The sequence below is a fragment of the Eriocheir sinensis genome, chromosome 31 (genome assembly GCF_024679095.1).
Source record: "Eriocheir sinensis breed Jianghai 21 chromosome 31, ASM2467909v1, whole genome shotgun sequence".
Lineage (NCBI taxonomy): Eukaryota > Metazoa > Arthropoda > Malacostraca > Decapoda > Varunidae > Eriocheir > Eriocheir sinensis.
In genome coordinates this window covers 1,520,301-1,533,153 of record NC_066539.1, presented here as the reverse complement: position 1 = coordinate 1,533,153, position 12,853 = coordinate 1,520,301, and the positions used below count along the sequence as shown (strand labels likewise).

Below are 12,853 nucleotides of genomic sequence, written 5' to 3'. Positions count from 1 at the left end.
TAAAGCACTGGTTTTGCCGTGCCTGTCCTCTCACGCAGGCATATTCAGGCAAAAACATACGTCACTTCAACCTTTCATACATTCACTCCTAATTAACTCACATGACTGAATGAAATATCATTGTAAAGTACATACCCTAAACTGTCCTTTGACGTTAATTTGAACACTGTATGACCACTGGTAGACCGAGTAGGGAATATTGAAGTATGATCACTGAAAGCACATTATTATAGCCAGTTTTCCACCCCTGGTGGATTTCCCTTCTATGATTTAGTAATAAAAGCATAACTTTTATACAGTTTATGTGAAACACAACCAAAAAAACTTAACTTCCAGGCCTGCTTGATGACCTTGATGGGTGTTGAGCTTGAAGGGCCCCCATCTTGTAGATGAAATTCACTGGAAGGTGAGAAGAGGTGGGATGTCTAGTGGACATCTTCTCAAAGCTAGCACAAGGCATACACTGACCAATAATTAGTCAAGGGAGCATGGTTGGGTATTGTTTAAAAGAAAACGACATGCTTACCCTACTTCAGCATAAACAAATTAAATTCGTTGGCGCGCTAATTAAAAAAAATGCCTTGTCGACTATTGTCGACACCCGCGGTTTGAGCCCAGGCACAAGCTGTCAACTACTGTCAACACCCGTGCTTTAAGGGTTAAACAAATATATCCTCTGTTGATTTCTCACTGTAATAGATAGATTTAATATTGAACACATGATCTTCCTACTTTCATGTTGGGGAACACTAATAATAATGCATTTCATGTAAATCAGGGAGACATCGTAAGGGTTACGACTGCACCCGATCCACCTTTAATCTATGTGCACAGTTACGATCACATAGCACTTTGAGAATTGCGGTGTAGGCACTGCATGTTCGTAGGTGTGGCTTATGACCTCTTAAGGGTTTTGAAAATCTTGCCCCTGGCAGCTCTAATGTGCTGCTATGTGTTAGTTTGTTGTCAGCAGTAGTCACAGTAACACCTTCACTCGTTACTCATTATGATTACCGCCGTGTTGTATGCTCTGTGGTGTTAAGATAGTGTTGAAAATGTCAAAAGGGCCTGCATAAATGTTGACTTATTTCAGTTTTCATATACAGTACCCTACCGAGTTTTGCGATCCTCAAGTTTCGCGCTCAATCCTAAATTCTTACCATCCCGACTTTTGCACATTATCGCCACGACTTTCGCGCTGCTTTGATATGTACGTACGGGTCACATTTACCTATCGTCGACGTAACGCACGATTCCTTAAGGTGATGTCACATTGGTCGTTTTTCTTCAACCGTTGGGGCTATTGGCAACCACGGTTGCCCGTGAGCCCAACCAGGAGTGAGTTGTCGGTTGTCTGTACGGATGGAAAACGGTTGGGTGTACGAGCAACCACACGGCTGTACGTAAACAAACAGACGACAGCAGTGGCTGAGGAGTGAGGAGCAGGGGAAAATGGCCTGCCAAGAAACTCGTAAAGTAGACAGGCAGAGCTGCTTTGTCCACTATTTAATCGATACAGGGCAACTGCTTTGTTTACGTTGTGAATACGGACAACCGACCTTGGCCGTGTGTGACGCACACCCGTAAAAGTTGGAGTTACCGGTCGCCCCTATTGCCAATGCAGTTGGAGGAAAAAGGCCCAGTGTGACACCAGCAGCATAAAGGCGTGGTCACACAAGCTAGTTTCTCTGGAATTTTCCACCGAAATTATCTCCCGACAATTTTCTGCCTCAAATTTATCCTCAAGTTTGGTCACACAGAGGACTGTTGCATTCTGGGATATATCAGCTGAAAAGCAAAACTAACATTGGATCCAGATGTTGCAGAGTTTGCTGAAGAAGAAAAAATGAAAAGAAAGCATTTATTAGTTCGTGAGTGGTTAGCTCGGACACAAAGGGAGAGAATGTTACAGCTTGCTACCGTTAAATGCTACGAGAACGTAAAAATGAGGACCCTGACACGATGAGGCAGTGGCTACGCTTGGACAAGACCCAAGTCCCAAGATCTGCTCAACCTGATTACTCCAAGTTCATCTAGCTTCGTGGAACTCATTGTGGTACTGGAATAAACACGCGGATAGCTACTCAACCGATCAGCTGACACGCTCCTCTTCTTCTTGTGACCACAACTTACTGACCTCACGAGAAATAACCGACATGCTGGTGACTGAGTTTCTGACTAGAATTTTCATGAGTTTCCCGTGAAATGCAGCCGACTTTGAATCTCAGTACAAAATTCTCGATCAACTAGCGGTTGAGTGACCGTGTTCACACGTGCTTGGGCGAGATTCACAGAGATGCGCGCTAATGGCCCACGGTAAAAGCTACGAACTAATGATTTAACTATCAATGTTGACTTCAGATTCACAAGCTTTTGTTTCATCATAGTTAGAGGACACTGATTGGATGAGCATCGTCAATGACGTCATCAGACTCGGCGAATCACAAGCGTGTTTTCAAAACTGTTAGCCAATCGTAGGGAAGCCAGCCGCCTTCAGCTGCGGCTTCAAAACGGCCCGTTCTCTCTTCACATTTTCTTCCTTTTTACACAGTACGTATTTAAGAGATAATAAGGGAGTAAAGTGAGAAAAAATAGTCAGCTTCTCCTCGGGCCGGAACCAATAAGCGCTTTTTCAGTGTTTTCAATACCCCGAGTTTCGTGATCCGCAAGTTTAGAGTTATATCAGTGGAACAAAAGCAATATATATATATATATATATATATATATATATATATATATATATATATATATATATATATATATATATATATATATATATATATATATATATATATATATATATATATATATATATATATATATATATATATATATATATATATATATATATATATATATATATATATATATATATATATATATATATATATATATATATATATATATATATATATATATATATATATATATATATATATATATATATATTGAGATCCCTCTCGAGTTTTTTTTACAAGTGGGCTATGGTGCCGGTAAACCATCCATCTGGGCTTGATGGTCGGCCCCGAGCCCGCCATAGTTCAGGCAACTGTTGATAGTGGCGCCATTATAATTGGCTCATGCTGCCCCCCGCAGCTCACTTTTTTCCTCCTTTACTCCCTTGTTATCTCAAAAACGTACCTTGGAAAAAGGAGGAAAACAGGAAGAGAGAACGGGTCATTTTAAAGCCACAGATGAAGCCTTACGATTGGCTGAGCTCTGAAAATACGCTTGTGATTCGCTGGGAGTCCGATGACGTAATCGCCGGCGCTCACCCGGTCAGCGGCCTCACTGCCTTGGGGCAGTGTCACACTGGCCGTTTTCCTCTAACAATTGTGGCTACTGGCGACGCCCGTGCACCCATCCGGGAGCAAGTTGTTGGCTGTCCGTAACCAGGTGTCACACCGGGCCCTTTTCTTCCCACCGCGTTGGCGGCAGCTTGGGCAACCGGCAAATCCAACTTTTCCGGCTGTGCGTCACACACGGCCAAGGTTGGTTGCCCGTATCCACATCCACAATGTAAACAAAGCACTGGTGGAGACCCAGTTCTGTGGTCCCACAGCAATGGGTGTTCTCTTATCTTGTCAACTAAATAGTAAACAAAACAGCTCTGCCAGTCCACTTTACGAGTCTCTTAGTAGGCCATCTTCCACTGCTCCTCACTCTTCAGCCACTGCTGTCATCTGTTTGTTTACATACAGCCGTGCGCAGTTGCTCGTACCCACAACCGTTTTCCATCCATACAACGTAACCAACTGATGGGTGTACAGGCAACCAAGCCCGTAGCCCAACGGTTGGAGGAAAATGGCCAGTGTGACACCGCCTATTGCGCCTTCAACTCTCCTCCCTACAGGTAAGGTAAAATTAAGTTTTCGTCTATATTTTATCTGTTTAATATTGAATTCCTTTTTTTGTGTGTTAGATTTATTGATTTCCACTGGTTTTGTGTTATGAACTTGTGCACAAAGTAATGTTGTAAAAGTTTAAATAAGCAATCATCTGGGGTCCAGGAAAGGATTAATCCATTTTACATTGATTCCTATCGGGAAAATAGCTTCGGTTAACAAACACTTCATGTTACGAACGGCCTTCAGGAATGAGTTAAGTTTGTCAACCGAGGTTCCACTGTATATATATGTATGCATATATATATATATATATATATATATATATATATATATATATATATATATATATATATATATATATATATATATATATATATATATATATATATATATATATATATATATATATATATATATATATATATATATATATATATATATATATATATATATATATATATATATATATATATATATAGAGTTTCAGCTTGCTTCATTCCGAAGGTATGGCGCTCAACTCGAGGTACTGAAATCCATGTTAAGCGCTTATTGGTTCCGACCCGTGTAAAATAATGACTTTTTCAGACTTTACTCCCTTGTTATCACAAGTTTTTCGACTTTACTCCCTTGTTATCTCAAAATACATACCTTGTTAATAGGTAGAAAATGGGAAGTAAGAACAGATCATTTTGAAGCCCCAGTTGAAGGCGGCTGCCTTACAATTGGCTGGCAGTTCTGAATACACGCTTGTGATCCACGTGGTGTGTCGTCTGCTAAAAGTAAGGGTCGCTATGGTCACCCATGGGACAGTTGGACAAACCTATATTTTTCTGGAAGTTTTCTGTGTGTTATGAAATAATCTGCTAACTCTTTCTGTTAAAAATCATGAAATCACTAATTGACTTTTCAATGCCTATTGAACGTAAACCGCTGCCACCGCCGCAAAATAGCTCGCAGGGAGGTTCAACTTGTTTACTGTTTCCATATTTCCCTCAGAGCTCACAAAGATCACAAGCAGACAGACTAGAACAAAACCAGGCAAATTAATAATTTTAATGCTGTGTATTCTCACAGCGTGCATGCGTGGTGGACAGCAGAATGACTAATATCATCGGGGAGATATTTCTCACAACACCGGCCAGTGTAGTGGACCTTCTTCTTCTTCTTTTGACCTGTAACGCTTTGTATCACTTCTTAGGTCCTCCTTCTCCACACTTTTATACTTCACAACATGCACTTAGGGCCGCTTTTACAGTCATTTTGTTTGTTTTGATCGTTACCAATGGTGGCGATCGCTGCTATAGTATTTCCAAGTGAAACTGGCCGATGGGTAGTGGCGGCTGTGGGGTTAGCCTAGCCCCGCACTTCCCATACACTCTCAACATTTCTCGCTTTGATTGCAGCCACCACTACCCCATCGGCCAGTTTCACGTGAAATACTAAGCGGCGATCGCCGCCATTGGTAACGATCAAAACAAACAAAGTGACTGTGAAAGTGGCCCTTGGTTACTTAACAGTGCGCACTTGTACACTTCACCCTGAACTTAGGTGTTTTTCTGTCTTTTTCTTTCCCTGATTTTGATTTTCTATGCCCTTTTGCAATTTTTCACTATTACTTTTCACCGTCGCTGCCGTGCATTACAGGTCAAAAGAAGAAGAAGAAAAGGAAAACAACACCTGGAGATCTATAATTTTCATAGATTTGAGAAAAAAAAATTTGGATTGTGGTTCCACAGCATGGGGTGTTCTCTTATCTTGTTAATCAAGTAGTAAGCAAAGCAGCTCCGCCAGTCCATTTTATGAGTTTCTTGGTGGTCCATCTTCCACTGCTCCTCACTCCTCAGCCACTGCCGTCATCTGTTTGTTTACATGCAGCCGTTTGGTACCCACGTACCCACGCTCGTACTCACAACCGTTTTCCATATATAAGGACAACCAACAACTCGCTCCCGGTTTGGCATACGGGCAACCGCGGTTGCCCATAGCTCCAATGGTTGGACACCGCCTTTTAAGGCAGCATGCATGACGCAGATGGTAGGTAGACGTGACCCGTACATGTCAAAGCAACGCGAAACTCGTGGCGGTAATGCGCGAAAGTTGGGAAGGTAAGAATTTAGGACTAAGCGCTAAACTCAAGGATCGCGCAACTCGAGTCAAGTCGCGCATGACACGGATTCATAAGGCGCGGTTTCCTATGACGTGGTATGGTTTCAGAACCGTATTTTCAGATCACGCAGGTAAAACCATCTATGACGCGGTTAGTGGTCTCCCCTGTCTGGACTGCTCCTGGTCCTCTCAAACGTGTGACGCCGCAGCCCGAGTTGCCAACTCGGACCGCCCGCTGCAGCTCGGTTTGGAGAGGTGGAGCGCCTCCGTGCTGTGATGACGTCATCAGCAAATATGGCGGCCCAAACAAACACATATAAGTGCTTCCATTGCATTTAACTTTCACTGTGCCACCATAGCCACTGCAGCTTCTTTTTCATCTTCTGTTGCAAGGAGCTCATCACCCAAAACAGGTTGTGATGCATGTTTAAATGTAGTCAGGAAGATCAGCGGACGCCATTTCGCTGCCAGAACAGCTAGTAAACGTAGTCACTCACTGGCAGCAAAATGGCATCCGCTGATCTTCCTAACGATGTTTACTAGGTGTTCTGGCAGCAAAATGGCATCCGCTGATATTCCTGACGACATTTAAACTTGCATCACTAGCTGTTCTGGGTGACGAGCTCCTTGCAACCGAGGATGAATAGGAAGCTGCGGCGTCATGCGCTTGAGAGGACCCGGGGCAGTCCGGGCGGCATGAGTCGCTCTCTCAAATGCTGGCAGCTGCTCCCACACGAATGGCGCCTCATCTCCACAGACTCATCTCGGAGTGAACAACATCAAAAGGCAGATATGGGTGTGGGTTTGGCAAAATGGCAAGGGCCAGAACCAAATTGTATTTTCTCCATAGGTTCAGTTATTCCTATGACTCGGTTTCCTATGGCGCAGCCGTTGCTCAGAACCAATTAACCGCAGCATACGCGACTTGACTGTATATATATATATATATATATATATATATATATATATATATATATATATATATATATAGATATATATAGATATATATATACGATATATATATACGCTAGATATATATACGAGATATATATATATATATATATATATATATATATATATATATATATTATATATATATATATATATATATATATATATATATATATATATATATATATATATATATATATATATACCCAAACTTTAAGACAACAATTTTGGAAAAAAAAAAAAAGTTCTTAAAATGCTCAGAAATATGTATGGTTAAAGAACATTGACGATGTACAGTTTCCTGAAATTTATATATTTTTGGCGTAACCTGTACTGCTTGAATTGACAAGTGTCCTTGAGTAAAGCAATGAAAATGGCGGCCGGGCTGGTGTTGTGAGAAATACATCCCCGTACATACTGATGATGCATAGCTTCTGATATCACAATTAGCATATTATTCTCACCATCACTCGTAGGTTATGGCAAATAACTAGGTAAGACACAATTCACACGGTTCTGGTGACACACGGCTTGTTGTCTGGGTGTGGTTTTGTGGTTTTCAAACAATGCAAATGGCGGCCGGACTGGTGTTGCGAGATATATCTCCTCGTACATACTGATTATGTACAGCTTCTGAGATCATAATTAGTATATTATTCTCACCATCACTCGTAGGTTATGACAGACAACTAGGCAAGACACAATTCACGCGGTTCTGGTGACACGCGGCATGCAGCTGTTTGCTGTATGGGTGTGGCTGTCAGGGGCGGATCCAGAAAATCAATTTGGGGGGGCGCCCGATGGTAAAATTTCATAAGTTAGCGACAGCCTCAAAACAGTTAAGACCAAATGGATAGTGATGGCGGTTCTTTGCTCCGAGCAATCAACGGGATTTGAACAGTCACCCTTCTTAGGCAAAGGCTGTATGAAGGCATATTTCCAGCAGGAAGGAAAGGTAAATGTTGACAGGCAGAGGCGAAAGAGTTTGACCAGGCAGGGTGTCAAAACGGAAGCACAGTTTTTAAGGTCAATAGGAGGCACTCCATCAGGTCCATAAGCTTTCTGAGGATTGAGGCCAGAGAGAGCATAAAAAACATCATTCTTAAGAATCTTATAACAGGCATAAAGGAGTCAGAGGAGGGATGAGTATGAGGAATATGCCCAGAATCGTCCAGAGTGGAGTTTTTAGAGAAAGTTTGAGGGAAGAGTTCAGCCTTAGAGATAGATGAGACAGCGGTGCTGCTGTCAGGCCTAAGGAGAGGAGGAAAAGATGAGGAAGTGAAGTTGGAGATGCTTTTGGCTAGATGCCAGAAGTCACGGGAAGAATTGGAAAAAGCAAGGTTTTGGCATTTTCTATCAATGAAGGAGTTTTGGTAAGTCAGAGAATAGAGTTGGCATGATTCCGGACAGAAATGTAAAGGTCATGGTTAGCGGGAGTTCGAAGGCTCTGGTACCTTTTGTGAGCTGCCTCTCAAAAGAAGTGCTGATGCATAGGCTGAAGTTATTCTGTGTTATATTTTGACACTAGTCAGGCTCCATCTTGACTATGCTGTGCAGTTTTGGTATCCATATTATAGAATGAATATAGGAATGCTAGGGTCAGTGCAGAGAAGAATGTTGATGATAGTGGGCTTTGTGCCGCCACACTGGATTCCAGATGGTGTAGTGTCACCATATTTTCAGATTCGATGCACCAGGATAATGACTTTTGACATAAATTGTGTTGGGAAAGGGAGAAACAGAAAGGTACAATCTACGAGTAGAATATCAAACAAGGCAGAGACGAAGAAATACAACTATACAAGTGCGGGTGGAAAGACGATTCATCGTCATTGGCACCCACACCGCCATGCCAGTAAAAACCTTCCATCCAATAATACATTAAGATTTGACCAAAGTTGAACTTTTATTTGTATGCAGTGACCTATTTATATACTTCTGACATCTTCAACAACAATATATATATTTTTTTTAGGTCATGGCCTATTGTGCCGGTAGGCTTCTTCCTGGTGGATCCTACTGGTCGGCCCAAGGCTTCTTCCCAGTGGGGCCTGATGGTCAGCCCAGACCATTCTGGCGCAGGCGAGTGTTTATAGTGGCGCCATCTTGCATTGGCTCATGCTGCCCTCCCGGAGCTCATCTTTAATCCTACAATCTAGAGTCCGGGTTGATAGGTGGTCTTCTGGACAGCATGTGGGTAGTTTTAAGCCACTTAGCGAAAATACATGAAACTATGAAAATCCAGGGTGAAAACTCGGAATTTAGCGTGCTACATTAGAAGCGTTCCAAGCTCTTTCCGGTCTTCTTGTCCCCTATCAGCTGTGCAACGTCGTTTTCTGTTATTTATTTAATCAAAAAGCATTTTTTAGGGCTAACTTTTTTTATTTTGTTCATTCATGCACTAAAATTCACTTTCTGCTTGCATGTGAGGAATGCAGTCAAAATTTTTTTCCTGGGCCTTTAAATCTTCCTCTATAATATTCAATATACGATTCCGTAACTTAAATACTGAGAATAAATAAAGAAAATCCTGAGTTCTCCAGAAATGCAACAGAAGGGTACCAGTTTTCATTTTGACTCTCTCAGGAAGTGGACATTTTAGCAGATGTGGGGTCATCTGACCCTCCCTCCCCCCCCCCGGGTACGGCGTACTATGGCCCTGTGCGAGTAGCCGGCGTGGAGAGAATGTCCACACCTGCCGATAACATACTTTTTTCCGACACATCATTACGCTCTTGTTTATTGGCACCAGCGGTCACCAAACCTCTGTTGATATGGTTAATAATGACCCCCCCTTGTACTGCTCGAATAGGCAACAGTGCTCCTTCGTCATACGAAACAATGCAAATGGCAGCCGGGTCTTGTCAGCGCCTGACGGAAAAGCAGGATAACGAGGCATGGGCGATCCTCCACCGATTTCATTTTTGAATAGTAGCTATTTGATTGGCCTGTATTCTATGGTAACATATTATAAGACAGCTATGGACTACGAAGGATCATAAACAATAACAAAGGTAAGTTTGCAGTAGTTATTGGACAAAAAAAAAAAAAAAAAGACCCTGAAAACACCCCAAAGAAAAGAAAATCAATAAAAAATTGTTCCTTCGGCGTATAACGCGCAGGGGTAAACTTTCAGGCATTTTTTATGTGAAAAAGGTGCGCGTTATACACCGCGAAATACGGTATATATATATATATATATATATATATATATATATATATATATATATATATATATATATATATATATATATATATATATATTTATATGTATTTATATATATATATATATATATATATATATATATATATATATATATATATATATATATATATATATATATATATATATATATAAACTTATATATATATATATAGATATATATATATATATATATATATATATATATATATATATATATATATATATATATATATATATATATTAATAAATATATATATATATATATATATATATATATATAATAAATTTATTAATATCATTGGTTAAGTCAATATTCACATTTTCAGATTTGTTAAAATCTACTCCCAAGAACCAGGATGAATGAGGTTTTCCAAGGTACTCCTCAACTTGACAGCTGAAAGTCGCAGGGTTGATGTGTACTGTTTTAATTGCTGTGTTGTGTTCCAGACTAGATATCAAGTGTCTGATTTTTGATTCAACAAGACCATACCACTCAAGGTGATCTTCTGCTGTACGTGCCACAGCGAGCACAACCAAGTAGTGTCTGAAATATAAAAGGCAACATTATTCAAAGATCATAATTCACTAATAAATAATTTTGAGGTCTGAACTCAATATAGTAGCCAAATATACTATTTTCTTCAGATTTTCTACTATAAAGTGGACTTTCCAATTAACCCTTTCCTTGCTAAACGCTCGCAGCAAGCACTAGCGTAACTTGCCGGTGGTGCTAAACGCTCGCTGCGGGCTCCAGTCGCACTCAAATTTCCTGCGTCTGAGAGTGTTCCAACACTTTCTCACCCAACAGCATTGCCAATTCAGTGGGTTTTCCACACAATTTGGTGGAAAATCATATCAGCCTAGCGCGGGAAATCTAAGGACGAGCAACTGGTGGATGTTGTTGTCCAATATAGCGGCATTTTTGCATAGCTTCACCTATCACATGACTGATATTTTGACTACATAGTTGTAAATTATGCAGTTGGCAATACTGCCCTGCCAGCACCCCATTATCAAGAGATCTACTCAGTAGTTGCCTTACGGCTGACCGTCGCGCACGCATAAATGTACGTCTTCACAGGCAACACCCCCTGAATGTGCCTGTACGGTCGCAGGAGAGGCTTACATTAACGAATCTTATAGATCTTGGCCTCCTCTTTCCAATGGTGCTTTTGGTTTTTAGCTGTGACGAATAGTTTTTGAGATACAGAGGTTAAAAGAGCGAGCAGCGTCACTTGCTGGTGGTGCTAAAAGCTCGCTGCGAGTGTCATTCACACTCACAGCAACCCCCCCCCCCTGAACGTACCTATACGTTCGCAGGAGAGCCTTACATAACCGAATCTTATAGATCTTGGCCTCCTCTTTCCAATGGTGTTTTTGTTTTGTAGCTGTGATGAATACAGTACCCTCTCGAGTTTCGCGCTCGCTTCGTTCTGAAGGTTTAGCGCTAAACTCGAGGGTCGCGAAACTCGAGGTATTGAAAACACTGAAAAAGCGCTTATCTGTGGGCTATGGCGTCGGTAGACTATCCATCTGGGCCTGATGGTCGGCCCCGAGCCTGTCACAGCCCAGGCAAGTGTTTATAGTGGCACTATTATAATTTGCTCATGCTGCCCCCCAGAGCTCACTTTTTTTCCTCCTTTACTCCCTTGTTATCTCAAAATATGTACCTTGGAAAAAGGAAGAAAACAGGAAGAGAGAACGGGTCGTTTTAAAGCCACAGATGAAGCCTTACAATTGGCTGAGCCCTGAAAACACACTTGTGGTTCGCTAGAAGTCCGATGACGTCATCGCCGGCGCTCACCCGGTCAGCGGCCTCGCTGCCTTGGGGCAGTGTCACAATGCCCGTTTTCTTCTAGCCGTTGTGGCTACTGGCAACTCCCGTGCGCCCATCTGGGAGCGAGTTGTCAGTTGTCCGTAACCTGCTGGTGTCACACTAGGCCATTTTCTTCCCACCGCGTTGGCGGCAGCTTGGGCAACCGGCAAATCCAACTTTTCCGGGCCAAGGTCGGTTGCCCGTATCCACATCCACAATGTAAACAAAGCACTTGCCCTGTATCGATATGGAGTCGTCTGCTAAAGTAAGGGATGTCGCAGCTTGTGCTGCCATTACCCAAGTTATGGACTTGTTGCTGCAGTTAAGTGGCAGGAAGAAGCTGTTGTGGGTGTGGTGTGGCTGTGGGTCCTCCATGCCAGTTCTCATTGTCACCATTGCACGTGAGCGGCCAACCCACTCATCTAGACTCTGACCACATAAACACATGGATTAAGTAACAACAAAGACACACACACGCACACACACACCAGACTCATCATAAACAATGGCAGATGTTTCTCACAAACAAAAATGGCTTCACCATTTCCTAGAGTGTGTTAGAACTTATTTGGTGAGTAGTTCATACAAACCAAACATACCCAATGGCAAGAAGAGAGCAGTGATAAAGACGACTGCTCTCTTCTTGCCAAGAGCTAGGTTTGGTTCATGTGAGCCACTCACCAAATACTGCCTAACACTCAAGAAATGGTGAAGTCGTTTCTGTTTGTCAGAAACATCTGCAATGGTTCCTAATGAGTCTGGTGTGTGCGTGCATGTGTGTGTGTGTGTGTGTTTGTTGTTATTCGATCCATGTGTATGGGTGGGTTGGCCGCACACGCGCAGTGGTGACAATGAGAACTGGCATGGAGGAACAACAGGCATGCCACACCCACAACTGTTTCTTCCTGCCATTTAACTGCAGCAACA

The 12,853-nt window shown here is 41.9% G+C and overlaps 1 protein-coding gene across 1 annotated transcript in view; it reads right to left on the bottom strand.

The window, feature by feature from the left end:
• LOC127005783 (poly(A) polymerase type 3-like) overlaps positions 1-12,853 on the bottom strand; it is a 179,000-nt gene that overhangs the window by 83,374 nt on the left and 82,773 nt on the right. Inside the window, exon 10 of the mRNA XM_050874885.1 lies at positions 10,391-10,654. Coding sequence (XP_050730842.1) covers positions 10,391-10,654 — 264 coding nt within the window. The remainder of the gene's footprint in view (positions 1-10,390; positions 10,655-12,853) is intronic.